Consider the following 23,894-nt stretch of genomic DNA (forward strand, 5'->3'; position numbering starts at 1 on the left):
AGCAAATGTGGTCTAGAACATTGTTTTTGTATTTTGGAGCAAAATAAAACTGACCTGTACACATTGACATGTGTGTAACTTATAAATTTGCATCTCATGTTTTGACTAACAAAAAAGCAATTTTTGTAGCTAAAAATGTTCGTCTTCTGTGAACTTTTAATGCACTGTATTTTAATGGTTTAAGTAAAGATGCTATCCTCTAACAAAAATATGATGTACAGGTAAAGATTTTACTACTATGGTGGCTGAGGACTGCAAACCAAGAAAATATAAAAGCTTGGCTAAAAATCCTTTCACTACATAAATCTTTTTCAGTATATTTTAAAATGCACATTGCAGAAGAATATAATAAACATCTCAGTTTCATTTTGGGTAGAGCTGTTTCCTTGCAGGTGAGAGCTTTCAAAATATATCTGGGACCTTTGGCTCTCTTACTAAACTAGAGAAGAGAAAACTGAATATTTTTTGAGTAAATGGCTAAACAGAAGCAGTTTATGAAAATATAAAATTCCACGTTCGTGACCCTCCCACAAGTTGGAGCAATCAGTTTAATGCAGGCAAATGTAATGTCCCTCTTCGGCTGTGACTTCTGAAAGTGTCTGTATGGGCTAGGTCAGTCTGCACCCAGCATCACTCGTAGCTCAGCTCCCTTCACCTTGTCTGGGCTTGAGACCCCCAAAAGCGGAGCTGTATGGTCAGGGATGGACTTGTTGCCAAGGAATCGATATCATTTTCCTTAAGATTTTAATTAGGGAATGTTAAATCACTCCTTGTTTTTGGTGTTTGGGTAGGTTTGTTTTGTTTTGTTTTGTTTTTTTTCCCCTCTGAAAATGAATTGAAAATGACCAAACAGTAGTTCTGTATACAGCTTGATATTTTTTGGTAATCAGATATTAAAATTTCTTCCCCCCCCCCCCCCCCAAGTCCTTTATTTCCCGTTACTGCTTCTTACTGTCTGCCCTTAGTGTTGTGCTCTACAGCTCACAAGTAGATGGTAGAACAAACAAACCAAAAGTTATTGATGCTATTCTTGCTCTGAATCTTCTGTTCCATTTGTTTCACAGAATCATTTAGGTTGGAAAAGTTCTCTAAGATCGTCTAGTCCAACCTTTACCAGTTTGTCTTTAAAAGGTCAAAGGATGTTTTTGTTTCAAAAAATGTCCATCCCTGAAAAATGGCAATATACTGAAAATTTAAGTATTTTTGGTTCATAACATTACTTTGCATTTTACTTTGCAATGGGTAGGCAGCCAGGAGCTGCTGGGCAGGGCAGCGGGAGAACACAGAAAACGTCTGAGAAACAGGAAATGTAGGGGAATTTCAAGCAGGTCTTCAACTTAGATTATCTGTTTATTCTCCTTTATTAATTTCACATCAGCTGGTTATCCTTCCTTAAGCCTCTGGCATTAAGAATTTTAACTATCAGATGAGGATACAGGGGTCCTCTTCTTCATGATTCCAGTCTACTGTGCCTTACACCTTTGCTTGTCCTACCTGCTAGCCCCAGTCAGCAGGTTTTTACTAAAATCAGAGTATATCAACAGATTTTGAGCTGAGACTACAAAAGCACGTAGGATTGCAACTAAGATTAACGTCCGAGTTGAGGGAGGCACAGCGATGGGGGAGGTTAGGATGGGTTGTTCCTCACTCCGAGTCGGAAGGGAGCCCCGGAGAGCTGCCGGTCAGACAACGGGGTAAAGCAGGACCCGGGGTGTTCTGGTGAAAGGCTTCCTGGTGAAGGATCTGAATGAGGGAGTATAAATTAAAATTAAATTAAAAAAAATTAATTTATTAATTAAAAAGATTGCGCGCTAAATTAAAAAGATTGAATTATCTCAATAATACAGTGAAGCCTTGCCCTTATTTCAGAAGGCATTTTACAGCAAGCTGGTCTGATCACAGGATCGGTGCCTCTTCTAACACCAAAGCTTAGTGACCAGTGTTCGCAAGTTTCTAGCATGTTGCAACTGTGAAGTATCACAGATGGTCGGAGCTGAGATCATCTCAGCTGAGGAATGGCAATACCTTGGTTGCCTGTGGTTAGTCAACGTATCCCACGTTACTTGTAACGGGAAAGTACCAGGCAGGGATGGAGCCCTTGGTGTGCTGCGTGCAGTATCGACGTGTTCGAAGCAGAATTTCACCCCCCAAGACCCTGTAGTTTGATCAGTAGCAGGAAACAATAGGTGTACGAAAAAATAAAGTTGGAGAGACATGAAAAACCCAACAGCAGAACAAATGTCTGCCAGCACAGCGAGCCACAGGCAGCTAGCGTTGTCGCTGTAGGCGAAGGGACATCAATGTCTGCTGAAGGAGCATCTGAAGGTGGCAGGCAACTTTTCCTCGCTTAGTACATCGATAGCTTAATATTCATGATTCCCTTTCACTTTTAAAATCTCCTGGTCTGTTTCCATGCCCTCCTCCCCCCGACTTCCCCCCAGTGATGTTACTGTTGTGTGTTGGGAGGTAGCTGCTGGGAAAAGAGCTGCTGCAGCTTGTGTGGGGCACGTTAGTGTTTTGTAGGGGGAGTCGGCTTGTTACTGCACAGTCTTAGTGATACTTCTGATGGAAATAATGCAGTTTACATTTTAATTCTTGCCTTTAGGTTTCAAAATTGAGGAGAATGTATTACGTAACAGCTGCTGTTGCAGGCTTCTTGCAGATTCAGGAGGGCCATGCAGTGCTGGTTTGTAATTATTTCTTGCTTTTGCTGTGGTTTTGTGAGGCTTTGTTATTTTCTTTTAAAAGAAAAGAAAGGCTTAGAAGAAAATTCCATAGTAAATCTTTGAGACTTTTCTAACATGAGAGAGTTATGTTGAAATCACATTTTTGTTGATCATTATTACCCCTTTTAAATCATGACTAATTTCCAATAGTTTGTGATAGCTATCAATATGTTAATATGATAATAATTAATGTGTTGTTTTATTTGCAATCTTCTGTGTAACAGTTGCAGCTGCTATGATGAAAATACTTTTTGTTTGGAATGCTACGTGAAACTTTCACAGCTTTCTTTCCTATCCTGGAGTTTTTAATTAGTTGTTAGAGATGGGCTTTGGGAAAGACACGACAGGGTTGTAGGTGACTACTTCCAGGAGATGAGCAGTAGCTGCCAATAAGCTCGTCAGCTGTGTATTCTTCATCTGCCTCCAGCAAATAAGCTGTTTCCTGTTCAAAAAGGGGAATATTTAAAACAAACAAACAAAAAACCTCTCCTCCATCTACATTGTGTCTGTAAAATACAAAATACTAAAGTAAGAGGCGTCCAACTTGCATGTGAATTAGGAAATAATCTTTGCATTTATAGAACATGTATTGAAAAGTCCTAATGATATGTAAAAACTGTTTATGGAGTGTTTTCAAAACATTTTGACAATATGGTATTAAATGGTTTTGCTTTTGTTGTTGTTGTTGTTCTTCAGGAGTTTCTAAAGCTCAGGAGTCAAAGTTATGACTTAATTTTTGGAGCCCTGATCCTATAGTAAAAAGACTATTTTCATTAAAAATATATATATATATTAATTTGAAAAAGAAATAATTAAAAAAAGATTGCATTTAAAAAAAAATCTTTATATATGCTTCATAAACCTAATGTGGTAAAGAGGATAGGTGGAATACCTGCAAATCTTTTATTTATTTAAAACCCCACAGAATTTATACCTTGCATGCTTGGTTATCACTGAGTTAAAGAGAAAACTTTCTATTTTTTCTTAATTTTGAGCATAAAGTAATGGTTTAGTTTACCAGTCAGGTGACGGTAGGCACATAGCTTTTATGGCTTTTTATTTTTATTTTTTTTCAGTTTATGAGAACAGTTAGTGTCCCATTGTGTAAGTTGATTTCAAGCATCTGTTTAGGTAATTTCATTCAGCTGTCTAATATCTCTTTGTGGCTATGAGGATACATAAATATTATACTATCTTTAAGCTGAAACCATGATTGGGGCCTCAATCTTAGATGTTTTACAATCCCAAGAAATAAAATAGCAGCGTTGTCAGAGACAGAAGAGTAGAACGTACCTGTAACTAATCTGAGCTTCCCAGAGGCACCAGGGAAGTGAAGAAATCATCCTCAACATCTCTCATTTATATTCCTTAACTTTTTAACATAATATCAGAGGTGCTGTCAAATTTACAGCAAATAATTACCTGGATAGTGATTCCATCTGGAAAATGAATTTGAACTTTTTTCATTGCTTTGTGATACAGCCAGATCTTCCTGTCATAGCAGATGCAGAGTCACTAATGCCCGCATGATGTGGAAACAAATAATTTGGTGCGTTTATGGAGAGTCCTGAAAGGAATCTGGACCCTTGTTTCTTAAAATATATTCCAGCTGTATCAAGGATAGAAAAACTGCATCTGTGTGTGTAAATTAATTACAAAGCTTGAAGAAATTACTTATAAATAAAATGTTACCTTACTTGTTCATATAGAATTTGACTTTTCCCATACTGGTTTTTAAAGAATAAATAAATAAATAAATAAATAAATAAATAGTCTTTTCTGCAGGATTAGACTATGTGAATGAACTTTTTTGTTTGTTTGTTTTTTGTTTTTGTTTTCTCTGCTGTAACCTAAGAAGTGGAAGTTCTGGGACTGGGTTAGAAAGCCAAGGAATCCCTTTCTCATGTCTCATCACAACTGTTTCCCTTTTGCCTCACCTTGAGGTTGAGTAGCTTTTTAAACTCTTGTATGAACACAGGACGAGCTGGATATTCTCAGCTGATTCATGGCTGTTGCTTTTCTGAGAAAGGATGGGAATTTGGTGGGGGTAGCTTTTTTCTTATTTTGCTTTTATTTAATAGCCAGGACAGTGCACTAACTCCCATTTCTTTATTATTGTATTACCCCAAAATTATTGGAAGTAAATACTGGATTTTTCTGTTCAGTCATGAGGTAGCAGCGTGAACGTAGGGTTAAAAAATGTCCCATTTTGAGGCATTCTCTAAGAAAAGGAATAAATGAGAGAAACTCACTTACTGAAAAAACAGATGATCTTCAACTGAATTTCCTAATCTGAGGTGGAATCTCAAAGAAAGAGAGGTAGTTCCTAGTCTTTGCAGAGATGAGGAAATGAATGATACAACCCGTTTTCCCTTGGCGGGGATGAGGCTGCGGATGCGCAGTTCCTTTGCACCAGCTGTATCGCGGGCACTTCCTGACCTGGGCACGGGCTGAAGGAATGAAGCAGAGGGAGAATACCCTCCTGCCATCACTAATGGAGTGGAACAGTTTACAATTCCAGTAGATCAGTGGGAGCTGTTCGCACAGCTGTTCTCCCTGCCCAGATCCCCGACAGCACACTTCATTACACTTCCTTTGGCCGCAGCTGCTCCCACAGCCCTGCCTCTGCGTAAAAAGCCTGTTGGAAAAATAGCACGTCGAGTTTTCTGTGCCGAATGCAGAAATAACGTGTATCCAATAGCGCTGCGGTTAGTTTATGTACTTCCATGCGTGTCTGTAACGTGCAGCTGGCCGTTAGAAGCACATCACACGTCGGGAGGGAGCAGGGAGGTGCCCCTCAGGTGAGCCCTGTCAGCGGAGCCGCGCGCGGGGCCTTGGCGCTGGCTTTGTTAGGCCTCTGTAAACTCACAGCGACAAAACCAGCTCCTTGCTTGATTAGCTGATGCTTAATCTAGGATTTATATTTCTGGTTTTCAGGCAGCATTTTGGAAAGCATGTTTTCTGGTTTTAGTTTTCGGAAGGCTTTTGTTGACGTGCCCCTGACGCTGGCAGGGCTGCAGCCAGCGTGCTCGTCTCCCTCACTCCTTGGGCAAGGAGCTGGCACGGCTGTGAGTGAAGGGCTGCTGGCAGAAAAGCTCAGTTTAAGTAAATTTTGTATATTGTTTTCCATCTGCTTGTTGATCTCCTGTAGGTTTTCTAACACCTTTGGGGTACTGTTGGTGTGTATGGACCCAGAGAGAGGCAGTCGTCAGCACTGCTTCTACATTCTCTCAGTTTCTGTCAGCAGGCTCCTTGTAGGATGGCCAAGGGGTGCTGTGGCAAAGAAGGCTTTCTAGTCATCTTTGGAAGTGAGAGCAGGTGGGCCAGAAGAATGAGAAGAACGAGATTTGTAACAAATGGGCTGCTTGAGAACAAACAACAATAGCAGTGTCTTTTCTGTCTGTTCTGCTGTCCCGCATTTATGTGCTGCTCATGCCAAGCGTTCAGTAACTGGTTGGTTTGGTTGGTTTTAATTACAGTTTACTGGAAGTTTGAGTATTATTTCCTCAAATGTTTAATTATGTAATTAAAATGATTTATAGGTGGAGAATTGTTTATTACTGAACTAAGTTGATGCCTGCATCTGGTGAATCTATTTTCTCCATTCTGCAAACTGTGTTCATGATTCTCTGTTACTGTTTATTTCACCTTGCATTTCTCCAGCACAGTAGACAATCTTTAATACCCCTCTATTTTGTTTCTTACCAATTGTCTAAACTGCTGGCTCAAAACAACTTGTTTCCTCCAGGTACTAGTCTCATTTCAGACTTTAAAGCTGCCTCTGCTTCTGCATGTTTTCATTTTCCCTCACCTTATATTTAACAAAAAATAACCATATTATCATATACTTTGTCATTACCGTATTATCTACATTTAACTTCCTTAAATGCATGCATTTTGAAATTGCAAACTAAGAGTGACTTAGACTGTTCTATGGAGGTATCCTTTTCAAATTAAAAAAAAAAAAAAAGGTATGAACTTCCACACTTTAAACAACTGCAGCTGATGCTTGAAGTTATTTTACATTCCCCAAGAACTTGCACCATGATTTTTTTTTTCTTGCTCGTGAAATTGAGTTAAACAAGAAACCTCTTAATATGCTTTGAAAGAGAACATGTCATTTTGCTGCAATTAGTTGTGTTTGCACTGTCTTTATTACCAATATGAATATCCAGGTTTGATGCAATGCAGTCATTTCATTGTTCTTTGCCAGACTTTTGATTTATTGCCAAAGTATTAAAGAGGCATGAATTTGTTGGGTTTTGTTTGTGGTTGTTGAGCTTATAATAAGCTAATAAGAGTTGTGTCAGCTGTGAGATATTTAGAAGAATACTTGTGAAGAGCTTAACATCTCAGAAACTTCCATTTGAGTGGTGATTGTTATTTGCCAATAAAGTCACTTTTTTTTTTTTTCCCCAGAAACTTACCTTCACTGCAGGAATGCTCACTTCCTTCTGTTTGAGCTTTCTTGTATTTGCACTCTAATTCCTCTTTCCCTTTAAAAAGTCTATCTCAGTGGCTGCTTTCAAATTGCAGTGTTTTGAAAAGATTAGATTGTACCTGTAAGATATAGCTCAATGCTTTAGTGCAATATAATTGGGGAAATACTAAACGACACTGACCTCATTTCCTTTAGAACAATGAAAATTAATAGTTTCACGTTTTATTAGGCTGATATTCCAGATGTAGTGTACATTTAATTAAGTGTAGTTTCCTTTTGGTTATGGTATGTGTATCTGCTTTTTGTCGCAAATTCTTTCTAGTTTTACAGTTTTCCACATGTTTTCTTTCACCATTTATGATTTTTTCAAAGCAGAGCTATAAGGATTTAAATCACTTTAGCATGCAGCAAAACAGTTCCCATTCAAACAATAAACGCCATTTTAAAAAGCCTTTAGATCTTCTGTCACTTCATAAATATAAATGTATAAAAACATTATGCAGTTGTAGTGCCCACCTGCTAATTAAATGCAGATTTCCTCAAACTTGTTTTAAAATCTGCTTATTTGTTTCAACTCTGTCTCTGTTCAGAATACATATGGCCCTTGTGAAACTAATTATGCTTATGGAGCAGCTGTTAAATTTAGTGCAACTAATTTTATCCAATATTTTACATTTTAATTGATTACCTGTGAAGAAATTAGCAAATTAACACTTATTGTGCAGTAACTGAATGGGCTTTTATGGATACTTTCAATTTTTACAAGTGGACTAAGTGTTGATGGAATAAAGACATTTCTTAGGATTTTAGATAGGAAAGTTATTGGTGAGCCTTGATTATCTGGTGTGAGAATTTAGGGACACTGAGTGATGCCAAGCATCTGTGTGTTCTGTAAGTTAGACATGAAAAGCAGATTGGAAAGTAATAGCTTTTCACAGAATTTTGGTAACATATGGGCTTATCTGGATCTAAGAACTCTTTGAAGATCTTTGAACTTGACTAAATGACTTAACCTTTGGCATGGTGGGTGGGTGTTTGTGCGCGGTGCTTTGGGGGAAGGGGGGTGCGTGCTGGCAGTCTACTCTCCAGCCTGATTTTTTTTCCTCCAGTAGTTCCGTAATTGGAACACTTTGCAACTTGCTTTAATATTAATAATTGGGATTTTAAAACAAATGCAACAGCAATAAAATAGAAGATCTTTATTCTCCGCCTGATCCGTGGACTTTTGTACTTGTTTACTTCATTCGTGGCACCTCTGACTTGTAGCTCCATTTCGTAAAGTTACTTCTTTCCTTTTTTGGATATGTCACAGGGTATTTTAATATTGATCCATGGTAGCATACAGGTAAACTCATCTGTTCTGGAGATGGAACAACACTGCAACTTGTTAGGCACGGAGTAGCAACTTCATATACTTGAATTTTCACTTTATGAAATGGTTTTCCACTGCCAAGAGCCTTTTGAGGTTTTTGGACTTAATGTAGGGCTCTAGGAAGTTTGTATGAAGTATTCTTAAAACAATATTATATATAACAGACTTGGGGCCTTTACGGAAAGAGAAAAGCTTTATTAAAATGGCAACATACCGGGGAACGAGGCTGTAGGGGTAGGTCCTTGCCAGGAGGCTGCAGCCCGCTCCTCGGCCTCCCCTGCGCCCGGCCCGCGCCCTCGAGGGCTGGCAGTGTCACATGCCGAGGGCGGTTTTGGCAATATGAAACATCACTTTTCTTGTTGCTCTTGATCTTATTTTCCTACTGAAGTTTACCTAATTAAAGTAGATGTACTAGTGAAAGACCAGTGGCCTTACCTGAACTTGTCAAAGCACGATCTCAGTTCTGAGGCTTCAGATTCTGCAGTTCCCTCAGAAAAGTGGATTCTTGAGGACAAACGCCACCTTTTTCTTTAGAAGGAAGAAAGAAAGGGGAGAAAAAAGCATAGAAATGAAGTAGAGAAAGTTGCGTGGGTTACGAAGTCAAAGGCTCAAAGCTACAATGTTCCAGACTTGCTTTTAAGTACTGTCCTAATTCTGTCCCGATGTCTGCATGAGGGTATCTGTTAATGCAGTCAGTCGAGCTGCGTGGGGAATCGTGGCTTCTTCACCGAGTAATCCTCTTGTCACCTGGTTCATTGAAACTGGTGTCGCAGAATTAGACACGGAGCGTGTTAACAGGTGGATTTAATTAGCCCAGGCTGCAAAAGATCGGAGCTTCCCTCAGAGCTGGAGGAAATGAGGTTGGTTTTGGATGTTGAAGGGTTTTAAACTCCTCTGTAAGAGGGAAGATAGAGGTGGTTGTTTCTTTGGGGAGTACTTACCAATAAGGTAAAATCCCTGGAAGAGTTGAAGGCAGCATTAAAGTTAGGCTGTTCCTTGTTTCCTTTCCTCAGCTTTCCTTATTCACTTGGTCTCTATTCATGGCTGGGATCAGTTTGTCAATAACAGATGCATTTCTGGAGTTGTGTTGCCTTATCTGTGCGTTACAACTACTATTTGTAATCCGTGTAAGCAAATAGAATTAACTTGGACTGATTTTCTTTTATTTTGGAGTGCTCTAGCTCGGGAGCATTAAGGGAAAATCATGAAAAATGAAATATTTGCAGAAAACTTTGTACAATAATAGAAAACTCAGAAAAACTCATCTTTGGAGAGAGGTAGCAGGCCACAGCTCTGTGTGGATCCATCACAGGGCGGAGCGGCTGCATATAAATTATAGCTATTATAAATTATACCTGTTTGTTCTACTTTAACAACGGAATGAACAGAAATCTAGGATTTGAGCACCCGTCTAAATTAAACTGAATTTGCTGTTACTTTTAACTGAAAAATGTAGATGGGAAAACAAGTTCAAATTTGAGCTGAGAAAGTCAGCTCTTTAGCGACAGATACTTTAGATTCCTCAGTTATTTGTTTGTAGGACTACACTGTTAAGTAAGGAGAGGCATTTCATCAAATGAAATTGATCTGTGTTGCTATAGGGCATTTTTATTTTTATTTTTAAATTATATATACTGTTTCTGACTCTGCATCTTACCTGCAGTGTTCTCGGAAATCGTGGTTACCGTCCAAGTGATCTCATCTGCAGGGCAGTGGGCTGTTCAGAACAAAACTTCCTCCACCTGAGAGCTGAAGAATAGGTGGATGCTTTTTAATTTGTGATGAAATAATAAAAATCCGTTTTGAGACGGAAAATGTTCTATAGTTCATAATACGCCCCTTAAGTGGTAATTCGACCTATTGTATTAGAGCTAATACTGTGACCAATAATAGAAGATATAGTGTTGCAAGAGATGCCATCTGCTGAATGAAACGTAACACTGAGGTTCTGACCTCTGGTGCTAGTCTAAAAGGCTTGATGGCAGGAGTAGGTATGTTAACCCCAGTATGCTGGACAAATTCCAGACTCAGTAACAGCATTCTTCCTAAATTTGATTTATAGCTTCATCTGGATGTAGTATTTTCTTTTGCTTGTTCTATTGTGGAGGTTTATTAAACAGTTGTTGCCTTTAAAATTGAGTGATCTTCTGTATGTGATTTTGCTTTTAAAGGCCTTTGGAGTTTTGCAGTCCAAGAGGTGCTAAATAATGTTTTTAATACGATTTTATGAAATGCTCTCCCCTACCCCCAGCCCTCTTGGTACTTAATGAAACTTTTCAAAGAGTTGTGATCAGAACTTTTATGAAGATGTACGCCGTGATAGAAACTAGTGGAAACTTGAGTTGCTGTTTTCCTAAATGCGCATTGTAAATGCGCATAAGTAGCTAAAGACTTAACTACTCATATACCATCAGCAGAGATGTATTGATTGATAATAAATTATACAATTAAATTTAGAAAATCATCTAAAAAATCAGGAATCACACAGAAACACACATAGAAATCACAGAGAAACAGTTTTGGGTACACATAGAAGCAGTTATATTGTAATACTACCTGATCTTTTTTCATTCAAGTGTATCAGTAACAACATAAATTTATTACAGAGGAGTGGATAATGTGATTGAGAACAGAGTATCCTACAGCCAGCTTGCAGCCAAGAACCAGAGGACTGTATGTGCACAAAGCCTTGCACCTGTATGCAGTTTCTGGTGATATTGGGCCTGTAGGGTTGGCGTATTTATAGGTTTTCTGCAGCATGTTTCAAGCCTGAATATAAAAAAAAAAAAAGCGTGTAAATGTCAGCTCTGCAGGCTAAAGTTAGGGTTTTGTAAATGTCACTTTTTTGTTGTGTTGGAACATTGTTAGTAGAAGTATTTAATATGTAAATTCGAGCACTTAATAGCATCTGTAAATTCTTCAATTATTTGCCAAGCTAAATTGATCAGAATTTAAGAATGCAGTGTTTAATGCTTAAGAAAGATTTTCCATCCTTACTTTCTTCAATAGCTCTAAAGACTATTTTGTTAATACTTTATTATTTTCTTAATGCATGAATACTGTGTAGTATGATTTAATTTACTTTGCATTCTTCCTTCAGAACAGAAGCAATGTTTTCTTCTTTTCTTTTGAGAAATTGGTAGGTTTTTGTTTAAAAATATTAAATTACTAAATGATTTGAAAATGAGTTCAAAATAGTTGGACTAAATAACAAATCTAACATACAGTGATGGTGAAAAATGTATAATTGCTAAATTTTAATATTATGGATTTTGTGTAGATCACGATCAAGACCTCGTCAACGTTCTTATAGTCGAAGTAGTGAAAGATCCAGTCATAGGAGAACTCATAGTGGGTCTCGTGAAAGAGAGCGGCGTAAAGGCAGAGAGAAAGAAAAAGTAAAAGAGAAAGGCAAAGGAAAAGAGAAGGAGATATATGGCGCAAAGCATGGGTAAGTGCAATGACAAATAACGCAGCTATAATAAAAACAGGCAATGATTTAGAGTTTTACTTTAAAAAAAATCTGTTTTGTTTGTATAATGCATGCTACTTATGTAAACAAAATGGAAATTATTAAAAATCTTTGAATCACATGATTCTGAGTATTTTAAAACTCTGGCATGTGGCATCATTTGAACTAAATGATTAACAGTTCTTTTTTCTTCCTTGCCTTGCAAATATGCTAAGTAGCTTTTCTTCAGTAGATGAATGTAACTCAATTTCTGATCCATTATAACCACAGTTTAAGGAAAAGAAATGGAGTACTGAAAATCATGAAGATTATTTCCTATGAAAAATTATTTTTCACTGTGTGTGGTGGGTTTACCCCCGACTTCTGTGTTGACAGAAGTTTGTTGGTCTTCATTTGTGGCTCAAAGTATTGTTTCAGTAGAAGTACTTGCCATGCTTCAGTGATGGACTGCCTTTCAAAACACACTGCCAGCCTAATTTTTGCTTGAAATAACTTAGATTGTTGATCTTCTTTCTACAGCTTTCAGTGAAGGCGGTTTGTGTAGTTACCTCTACTTTATACATCTTGATCTCTTGCAACCTTTAGCGTGATGTGTATCTTTTCAGGGATGGGTTGGTTTCAGTAAAGGAAGACACTGGTGTACTGAACCTCCGTCATGCATTTCCCTTTGGTGTGTTCCCACTGAAATGCTAAGTGGGAATTTCTAGAACAGCGTCCTCCACCAGCCTTCATGGAGATACCTCACGATAACCTACTTGGTTTTTACATCCTGATGATATTGGTTACGTAGTCCCTCAGATATCGTTCCTGCTTGTCCTTGGTTATGTAATTGATAATGCAAATATTCAGGATTAGCTATTTGCTTTTTTTTTTTCCTTACTTGTAGTACGTAGACTGCTGGGAACTTCAAGGATGGTGTCAGCCACTCATTTCAAGTGCTACTTTCCCAATTTCGCTAACCCACGTGTAATATTTACTATGAGGGTGGCGAGGCCCTGGCGCAGGCTGCTGCGAGGAGCTGGCACTGCACCATCCCTGGCAGTGCCCAAGGCCGGGCTGGGGGGATTTGGGCAGCCTGGGCTGGGGGCACGGGGCCCTGCCCATGGCAGGGGGAGCTGGGGGGGCTTTGAGGTCCCTTCCGACCCAAACCAGTCTGCGATTCTGTGGTTCATCTGTTTTTATTGCAGATGTGTTCAGCCCTCAGTAGGATTCACTGTAAATATCTTGGAGCCTCTGAGATGTTTGTGGTATGTCATAAACAAGATGCCTGTTACCTGTTTACCTGAGGTTTGAATACGTTTTGGTACTTGTGGAAGAATGAGGAGAAGCCTGGATGTTGCAGCCCAATTTTTTTTTTCTCCTGAAGTAGATTCTAGTGCTCTGAGTAGGGCAAGAATCCATACTGAGCACGATACATTTGGTGCGTGAGAGGTCTTCTGGACTTTGTATAGAAGCACATCTTAAATCATGTTGGAATATATTGCAGTGCTTTATTAGCATACTGCCTGACTTTATGTCCTTTTGTAATAAGGATCAATATCAGCAAGCTGTAGGAAGAACTCAGAAGTGCCCAGATTTTTTTTGGAAGCGAACAATTTACCTTTATATTTTGATAACTTACAAAATTGCTTATGCTAAATCCGAAAACCAAATGTCTTGTTTGGGTCATTTCCAAGGTAGTTAGGACAAAGAGTACAAACTGATAACAGAAACATTTTATGACATCAGTCCAGTTTCCTTTGAGCCCAGGTACTGACCAGTAGACTTTGTGCAGGGATTTCTTACTTGGAGCATTATTAGACTACAAAATGAAATATACCCAGGATGATGCTGATATAATCTATGCCTCATAAACTTTTCTGAGGGGGGACGTGTTTTTCAGTTTAATCAAATGGTGATCAAAGTGTATCCGTACAGAGAGTGTGGATCTGGGAAGCTTTTTTCCTTTACAGTTATTTGTCATTCTGAAGATTTAGACTGCATCAGCATCAAGTTATCGTTTGTTAAAGGTTTCGCAAAGCAATGTATTTAAATACAGAGCTCTTTGATTCAATTGCTATTTGCAGTTAATGCAGTCATTTGTCTAGGGAATACTCTGCTATAGACCAGTAAGAGTGAATTAGGAACTTAGAGTTTTCCTTCTTAAATGCATGCGTGTATTTAGGAAGAGAGAGAGGCACTGCAGTTTCTTCTTGCCTTGTGTGTTCTCCAAGAAAAAAGAGGCCAAGTAAGATGTTTTATAATTGTCTTTTTGTAGGAGACTTCCTCAAGCCTCCCAAGCTCTCAGCTTTCTTCCTTGCTATCATTTATTGATGTATTTATTTTCTTCATGGGTGAAAAATACTTCCTTAGCCAAGGAAGCTCACCTGCCCTCCCTCATTTATAGATGTGTAGGAAGGAGGACGACACAATGCAACCTCAGTGAACCTTTTGCCTTTGTAAATCTATTGGCTTCTGGCATTTTTTTTTCTTCATTTTCTGCAGCAGCAACAAGATTCAGTCATGCGTTTGTTCTGTCTGGATGCTAATTTCTGAGGAAAGCACTGAGATACCATCTTTTGTTTCCCAGTCGCTTTGAAGGCTTTTGTAGTTGGCTGTGGTCAGCTGAAGGTAGTAAGTTGGTTTTGCTGAATTTTGCTTTTGAGGGCATATGTTATAATTCAGGATTTTTGTCTTGTGGTGGTGTCAGATGTCCTCTCGTGGGTATGGCTAGAATTATAACTCTTATTATAGCTTGTTTCCAGAGCTGAGCGCCTTAGCAGATTCTGCGACTGATGCTGGTCCCCTTCAGCACAACAGTTTGCTGCCCTGGCTGGAACTTCGCTGTTCACCCAGCCGACTTCATGCTGGAAGAGACAAGCAAGCACTAGAAGGGCCTGCTCTGTCGACTGTCTTCATCTGAGAGCCAGTGAGCAGGTGATAGGCGAGGCCTCCTACAGCATCTGCATTTGCTGAAAAAGCTGTGTGGGTTTTTTTCTAGTTTTAAGTTGGATCTAGTTTGGGCAGGAAAAAAAACACACGTTTTATTCTGCTGTAACTGACATATTAATGGTGCTTTTTTTCAACTTACCGTTCAATTTTTTTGGAATAGATTCTTGCAGGTACTCCATGGAAGGACACATGAAGGGCCAGATCTAGTTTCCAATTTAAATTAATGTATGTTTGGAATGTATTTGTTGGAAAATAGCTACTTGAAAGCTATAAGGAAGATCATCCTAAAGCCAAATCAGGAGAAGACAATGCAAATTCTCCAGTGCTAGTTAACTTTATAGCTTCAGCTTTGCGTAGAAGAAGGTGTTTTAGGATCAGTGTTAGTTGCATTTTCTTGGCATAGATGGATTGCTCAGTGCTATGTTTGTTCCTGCAGTGGCTGAAACAGCTGTACTGGGAGAACTGGAGTATAGATTCAGTCTTTGAGAAGTCAGCGCTTATCACAGGGTATTTGACTCTTGGTTATTGCTTATTGAAAGTGAAGGAAAGGAAGAGGAGGATTGTATTATGAAGATTCCCATTGTATGGTTTGGTGTGTGAGAGAATTCATTTTGACACCTCAGATCAAGGTGCCTGGGTGAGATACTTGGGAGACACAGATACTTTTTCTTACTTGCAGTCAAGAAGGAATTAAATCTTACTTGCAAGCCTGAAGGAGCTGAAGGAATTGGAACTTGATCAGAGCTCATCAGAATAACTGTATTCCTATATATTCAGATATTCTGGTAAGTACAACTTGTGGTAGAACATGATGAGGAGTAGGAAATAAACCTAAGGAGCCTAGGAAAGTTTAGTTAGATTTAGAATATATCCTGCTGTACAGAATATTTTGAGGATAAATACATGTATCTTTTCCATTCTAAGCTTTTATTTCCTTCTCCCAATCTTCAAAATGAGACCTGCACTTTACTTGTGTGTGTTTGTAGATATGAGGAAGGAAGGGTTTGTGGTGGTTGGTTTTTTTGTTGTTGTTTTTTGTAAATCAAGGCAACTTTGGGTTCTTTCAAAGTAAATCTTACATTCGCAGAAAAAATTTTGAGAGATTTCCAGAGTAAAAGAACTCTGCCATGGTAATCCAGTTGTCATCCTTTTGGCATTCCCTGTTTCAGTGAATATTCTTTAAGGCTGAGCACTGAACTTCTTGAATGCTGGATGAGTGTCAGCTATTTGGTGGAGACAGGCTGTATTACAGTCATAGCAAAACAGCTGAACTCTTTTGTTCTTACAATCTGAAATGTTTTAAGGGATATACTGTTTGTTCAGCCATCATGGAGAGAGATTGCGGTAACAGCTGCTTTGAATTTAGGTTGGGAAGCTCATTTACAGCATCTGACAGTACTTGGTTTAAAAAAAAAAAACCAGCAAGTAGAGTTGAGAGAGGTCTATCAAGCTTTGAAAGAGGTTTGTGCTCACTTAAAACGTAAAGCAATGCAAATTTAAAAATAATTCTAGCAGTATACCCTAAAATATTCATAAACAGAAAGAGATCCATCTTTCATATTATCGGGATTGTTTCATTTCCAGTGTAAACTATGTAAAATAAAGCTGAAGACAAGCAGGTAGCAAAAAATGTTCTTAAGCAGTTATCCGCCTACTGCAGTGCTATTTATTTTCCTTCCATTTTACAAGTAATCTGAACTAATCAGTTCGTTTTTGTCTACTAATCTCATAGTAGTTGTTTGAATTGTGTTCCCTTATATATGTGTGTATATATATATATATATAAAATATTTCTGTTGCAATGCATGGGAGAAAGTGCTTTATTGCCTGGAAGAATATATATATATATAAACAATAACCGATACAACTTTTTCGGAAGAACTGCTGCCAGCATTTCCAAAGTAAAAGCAGTTGCTTGGCCATCGAGCTTTTTCTGTTCATCCAGTCGCATAGGCCAAGTTTCAAATCATATTTCTCTGTTTGCAATAACAGTATGGCTCTCTAATGCGGTCATGCAGACCCACGACTGCAGTAGTGATATTGTGCACGTTGTTGGTTTCTACACACCAGAACTCTGCCAATGCTTGTACTGTGTAATTAGCATGCACGTAGCTGCCTTTCCTGGTCTCCTGCAAGCTTTAGTGACAAGCGCTGCATCGAGGTGTTACCACACCTTTGCAATTTTATAGAACGCACTACATCTACTGACATATTATGTGGTTTTATAAATAACATGGAATCGATAAAATAAGGACCAATATACATTTTGTGCTGCATTGTCATTTTCTGTTGTCTCTGCAAAGTTTTATAGTGTATTACGGACATCTGGTGTCTAGCTCTTACCAGTAAGTTCTAGTCTAGTGATTTTCTTTTATTAAATTTTGCTTTTGTGAAAAAAGCAAAAGTTTATTTCCCCAGAAGTAGTTTATCAGGTCCTACAATTGACTGCCTCATTTCCTGTTTTTCTGTTCTTTTCTTTTATTCCCCCCAAAAATATGAAGGGGAAAAAAAAAAAAGGTGACATTGATCAGAAAAGGTCTCTGAATAAAGACCAGGAGACCGTTGTCTCTGTGTCGGAGTGAGACAACACCGTGAGTGTTGCTGGAGCTCTGCGTGAAGACCGTCCTTGGAAGAGGTTCAGCCCTTCGTGCCCTCTGCTTCTTTCTCATGGTGTCTCCAGGCTGAGCTCAGGCTTGTGTACCCCTGCCCTCCTAAAATGAAACAATACAAGGTGTGAGGGGTGTGTGTGTGTTTAGTGCACACAGTCTGCCGTGCCCTTGGGTAAGACTAAAGCAACTCACCAGGCAGTCCCAGAACGGGATTTTTCTTGCCCGCCCATGAGGCACATCCTCATCACTTCTAGGCTTCCCGCACCTTTTGTTTCCTTCCTTGTCCTCCGCTTGTCACTTGTTCTAGGAAATAATAACATTCACTGGAAAAACAGCAATTACTTGCTTGTAAAGAACTAGAGCAACCTTTCCTCTCCGCCCCCAGCTGCACCAGACTCCAACCCCGCTCTTCTGTGATTTCCCCATAATTTCTAGGGTCAGTGGGCTTCCCCCCGTGCTTCTTCATCTTCAGAGCGTAACACAGTGGTATTAGGAAAGCTTTGCTCTTTATTGCACGGTCTTTCAATTACTAATGTATTGGCTAGACTATATCCTGAGTCGTGGACATTAGTGACCTTTTAAAAATGCACTATAGATTGCGCAGCGTTTCTCTAAATGTTGCAAGGTGCCTTCTTCAACCGGTGTACGCGGCACTGAACCTGGCTCACGTACACAGGGAGGTTTTTTGTCTTTGATCCTCCAAATATGCCACCGTCCATAAGTGTCCTAACATGTATTCTTACTCATGGGGTATCAAACGTGGGAAATACGTACATATTTAGTTTTTTTTAAAACTAATGGACTGTTCTTAGTCCAGTCCTGTGATGGTTTGAGTGTGCCACCAGAGTTCGCTGGATGTATGGAGGCACGCGGCGGTGGGCAGCCCTGTGGCGGGCAGGGGGCTGCAAAGGGTCAGGCACTAGCGGATTTCCTTCTTCCCAAACCCTCTCTTAGCACCAGAAACTTGTGCATACCAGTGATACTCGTGTGCCTTCAAAACTGCTTTGTAGCGCTGATTTACTTAAACACGTAATTATACACTATGATACCTTTCCAGCAGATTTGCTGCTAATCAAATCATCTCTTGTGCTTTTTAATTCATGTGTTTTAAAGCAGCTCGCCTACACATTTTCACTGACCCGTATGCACATGCTGTTGAATTTTGGTGTCTGAAGTCTTCACTAGGTCAAAAGCATAAGTTGTGGCATTGAGACATGGTTTTCATAAGGATCATTGTTCATTGTTTAATTGGGGGGGGAAAAAGTACTAAAAACTTGTTAGCTTTAAACAACTTTTGCTAGATTTATTAGTTTCCCCCTAGCTTTCTTAGTTGGAGAGTTTTGGATTACTTTTTAAAGTGTTTTTGACAATTTTTAATGGAATAAATTAAGAGCAGCTTTTCAGTTGTTATGAAGAGAAGAAGTGTTGTGCCATTAATCAAACCCAACCACCCGGTCTAATTTCTGGTCCCTATTAGATTATCGATACGTTTTTGCATTAATGGCCTCATGACTACTTAAATACTCGGAGCGGTATTATGTTGCTGAAGAATTTGTTTCTCAAATATATTATTCATTTTTCCTTTTAATTCGGTGTTTTAGATCTTCCGGGTTTTGCTGAGGTCGCTCTGTCGAGGGGACCTTTTCCAGTGGCATTTAACCGCAGCGCCTGCAGAGGTTTGTTCCCCGCGCTCCGTCGTGGCGGCGGGCCAGGAGGTCCTGCTGACTGTCCTCGGGTGATAACTGCCTGTCGAGGAGCTTCGCGGGGCTCGGCAGAAGGCGTTAGGAGTAAATTGGGAATGTCGGGCTTCTCCGAGTTTGACAGCAGTCAGACACTCTTGGAGCTTGTCATATTTTCCTTACCTCTTTCCACGCGATGCAGGAGGAAGTCATTTATGGTAATTTTCTCCTATTTGCATATAGGTTATAGAGTTCTGTGGTGCAGAGCACGCTCAGAACTCCTTTTAAGTGTCTGTTCAGATCAAAGCAGGACTGTGTGATAGCTGTTGTCTGACACCAAGCTGTGTGGTGTTGTTTTCATTAAACATTTATCACACTTCCAATGTGACAGCAGGCAACTTTGTGCTTGGGTAACATGTTTTCATGCAAAATTTATTGAAAAAGACGAGATCTTGTAAAGAGATCTTGTTGCCTTTCACCAGTGGCGAAGGGTAAATGTTTGATTGGAGGGAAAGATACTTTCAGCACATTTTGGTTGTTCATTACGCTGAAGAACAGTGAAACACTCTGCTTTTAAAAAGCAAGGCAATACATCTGAAAATTGTAGTTTACTCTGGGAAATTTTGCTTTGACGGTTCACATGAACATCTTTTTTCATTTTTCTTCTGCTTGGTTTTAGCAACTGTTTGTTTTTTTTTTTGTAACGACGGAATGGGTTAGCATGTGTAAAGCAAATGCTGATCTTTTCGTAGGGACTAATACACTAAGTTTTTTAATTGATCCGTGTGTAGTAGCATAAATTCTTGCATCTAAGACTGTTTGCTGAGAAATTTAGGAATTTTTAGGTAATCTTTACGTTATAAAACATGACTTTTTTGGTCAAAGATGGAAAGATAAGGTAGTATGTTTAATTAGTAATATACTACTTTAGAGTAAAACACTGCTGTTTATTGAAGAATATTTCATTCTTCCAGTGATACGTTTTTCTGGTTTGAAGCACTTCTATTGTAAACGTGGCTTTCCAGCCTTGCTGATAGAAAGGTGGTAAGCATGCAGCTTATGCATTCACTGCATCCTTTTATTTCTGTTACTTCTGAGGTGAGGAAGAACATTTGGAGACTGATGATCATTTAATAGGTTTGGCAAGTGTAAAAACTTTTACGTATTCTCACAGAGTTTAGTTTTTAGAAAATACTTCAACTGCAGAAGGAATCTGCAACTGTTGTTTACTTTTGTGGTGAACAAATCTGTCTGCAAAAAAGGCTTTTGTATATATAAAGAGGGCTAAAACAAAATTAATTCTTCTACAGTTCTGTATCGCTGCTTTTCCGTTGCTTTCAGAGAAGGGATCTCCCACCGTAGTCCTAAAAAGGGTTATGCCAGCAAGAAGGGCAAGGAGGTAAGAAGTGGGTCTACCATTGCTGTTGTTGCTGAATGCTTCCTAGCGTGACACTATAGCCTGAATCGTATTGGTGATACCGGGCTGTTCTGCTCAACTTTTTCATAAACTTCCTTAATCTAAGAGATGTGCAGCTGTAGCCACGACGGTTTAAGGGCACCAGAGAAGCAGTATTCGCTGGGAAATACAGCGTTTTCCTTTTAGAGCACATGATATAAGTTGGGAAAAATGATCATGCTTTTAAAGACGTGAAACCTTCTTCAGGTCTAAAACACACTCAGCAATTACCAAGCTTAAATTCAGGTCGGGAGCAATTCCTCGGGGTGCAGCATTTATGTTAATCGGCCAGGCAGTACGAAGGGCCAGTAGCTTATCTCTTTCCATACTGTCTATTGCAACAAGAGGTGGCTCTCAAAATCTGTAAAGTGTTAGTGTTTATCTGATCCAATTATGCACATGCTGCTTCCAAAACGTAATCTCTGTAGTTGTTGGCCTAAGGTATTTGTGTCCAATCATCTCTATTCACTTACAAATGGGATTTTGTCACACTGAGGCTGATTTTGTCACTCTAAGACCTTTTCTTTAAAATCTTACATGACAAGATACATTTATCAAGTAGCAGAAATGTGCAAATATAAATTGATGTTCAGGGTGCTACAGCGTTTGTTTAATTTGTACTGCTCAGTCTAATTTATGAGTTCTTTTTGGTTACTTGGATTGTCTTTAGAACTTACTTTAAAGAGCTTATGGGGGTCATATTGTGAAGGTGGTTTTTGCAATTTGAGTTCAAAGGAAAAATAGCGTACTTTGTAAGTTTTGATTCAAAATATAATAATTAAGGATTATTTCTGAGCAGAACCTTGCATATCATGTTTCAGCCTTGATCTGATTTTCGTTGCCACGTTATAAGCACCCAACAGTAGGTGCTTATAGTAAAAATTATGAGACCCTTATCTACAGTCGAATGAGCCGTATGGTAGTAAAATACCCTGTTCAAGAACAGTAGAGTAGACTCTGAGGCCATCTGTCCATATTAAACACAATAATTTGTAGAAAAATTATAGAACTTCTTTAAAATCTGTTTAAAATTAGAGAATGCATTTTGAAAGCTGAAATTAAAGTGTTTCACTGCTGTGTTGGAAAATAGTTTAAGTACGTACAGAGGGTTTTCTTTGTTCTTTTGTAAGAGGGAAACAATCTTTCCTTAATCTGAATGTTTTTGCTTTTGGTGTCTGGGCTAAATTACCAGGACTTTAAAACAGCTACAGTCCCTCTGCTGCTGAGAGGTTGTTATAATAAAGTTTAAGATGCCAGATCATACGTGTGAGTTACAGTAATTTATTTTTGTAGCTTCTTGAAGAATAGCAGCTAAGAAGCTTCTAAAATTCTAAAATCTGACTGGCTCAGACCCTTTATCCGATCTGAGGTGTCTTTGAATGCCAGCCGATGGCTTTGACTTCCTACAGAGTGGGCTTTGAAGGATTTGTATTGTCCATGGCGAGAGAGTTATTTATCCAGAAACAAAATAAAAAGAAAATACCCCCCCTCCTTTATTTATTTATTCTATTTTTACCTTTCTTTCTAGCTCTTTCTCTTTGTTTCTTTCTCCAGCAAGGCTTGTGTTTAACGGGGTTATTCTGGATACAGGGGTTTGCGTGGACGAGTTGGGGGAGCACACGCTGATCAAGCTCATGCGTTCTGTGGAGTTCAGTTTGAGCAGCTCTGCCTTCTGCCCTTGAGCTGTGTTCTTACAGAAGCAGACCTGGGTTGACAGCATCTCTTGTGGCACGCGGGAGCAGCGGTGGGCACTTGGGTGAGCGTCTTCAGAGGGCTTATTTTGGTTACGCTGGTTATATTTGGTTATGCAGCTGCTGGTAGTTTCTTAGCGCTGCCTTCTGAATTTCTCTCGCTCGTTGACGAGCCACGAGCGCTAATGAGCAGATCTCACCCCTGGGCTCTGCCTGGCCGGTGTCTGGCAGTCCTGGGCGCTCTGCGGTGCTTGTGTCCGTGAAATAGAAATAGGGTTATAAAGGGAGCAACGCGCAGCAGAAAGGAGCAGAGCAACTGTGATTATGTGGTTGCTTACCTTTTCCTGAAATCTCTCTCTCTTAAGTTATTAATTAAAGAGTGGTTAATTATTGTAATTAATAACATCTGTTGTCCGGAAGCATCTCATTGCATACTTCACCCTTTCCCGAGGTAAGCATCAGCAGTTAGTACTTGAGGCTGGGGGTGGTCTCATCTCATTGTTCTCAAATTCTGCATTAATATCGCTTTCCCACAGGACAGGCTGTCCCAGTAAGAACAACCGCTAGTTCCTATTTGTGTCATTTTATATCATAAACATTCATTAAAAGAAAAATAGAAAACATAATGAAAACGGAACCGTAGTAGAATTGTAGCATGATCACACACTAACAAAATGCAGCTGGCCAGCAGGCGGGACTCAGACAATTCTGTTCTGCAATGTTTATCTCCATTAGTGCCAGACACACTCAGAATGTAGAAATGTGAAGTATGAAATAACTTCTGGTAGGCAAGCCTTCTGCAGTTGATAATTTTGAACTGCAGATTTGACTATATGGAAATATTTAAATTTCTTTATTTAAAAACAAGCAAAAACCAAACACAGAACAAACAGAAAACCCTATCTGTTGACTGCAGAATTGGAGAATGCCCTGTACTTGACGAGAGCAAGAGGTCTCCCTTGCCAAACTTAGCTTGGGATAAGGATGATGAAATCAAAATTTGTGTAGTATTTTCTTTAGTGTAAACATAGTTATAAATAGTTTTTCACATTTGTTGCAAGGTGACCAGTACTTCAGTACTTCAGCTTCTTTCCTTTTTTTTTTTTTTTTTTACTGCGGGGCTTGTTACCCTTAGCAGAAATTGATCTATTGCATAATAAGATTTTGTGAAGTATATGTAACTTCCACAGGTACTGGAGGGAACAATGCCCTGACCTCCCAAATTCTGTGTGACTGCTTATCTGACCTTCAGAGGCATTAATCTTACAAGGCTGCGTGTTGCTGGGCTTGTTTTCGTGGCACCTTTCTGTGTCTCTAAGAACGGTGTCGCTTTTAATAGATGAAGCTGAGCATGATGGACTTTAGGGTCATCTTGACTGTCTTGACGTCTGAAATTCGGCCAAATCCATGAAGTAGCTGGTTGTCAGCCACCAGAGCTCAGTAGGTGAGGTCTGAACGCAGCTGCACTCAAATTTTGTAATAATTTAGGGGGGTTGTATTCATTTATTTATTTTTAA

At 39.2% G+C, this 23,894-nt stretch overlaps 1 protein-coding gene across 4 annotated transcripts in view; it reads left to right on the forward strand.

The window, feature by feature from the left end:
* Positions 1-23,894, forward strand: part of RSRC1 (arginine and serine rich coiled-coil 1) — a 144,981-nt gene that overhangs the window by 19,763 nt on the left and 101,324 nt on the right. For 3 of the 4 annotated variants that reach the window (XM_080604990.1, XM_080604992.1, XM_080604991.1), the window contains exon 4: positions 11,820-11,990. The exons of the other annotated variant lie outside the window; for it this stretch is intronic. In XM_080604990.1, the coding sequence (XP_080461116.1) occupies positions 11,820-11,990 (171 nt within the window). The remainder of the gene's footprint in view (positions 1-11,819; positions 11,991-23,894) is intronic. 4 annotated transcript variants of the gene reach the window in all.

This window comes from Anser brachyrhynchus, assembly GCF_964034855.1.
Source record: "Anser brachyrhynchus genome assembly, chromosome: 9".
Lineage (NCBI taxonomy): Eukaryota > Metazoa > Chordata > Aves > Anseriformes > Anatidae > Anser > Anser brachyrhynchus.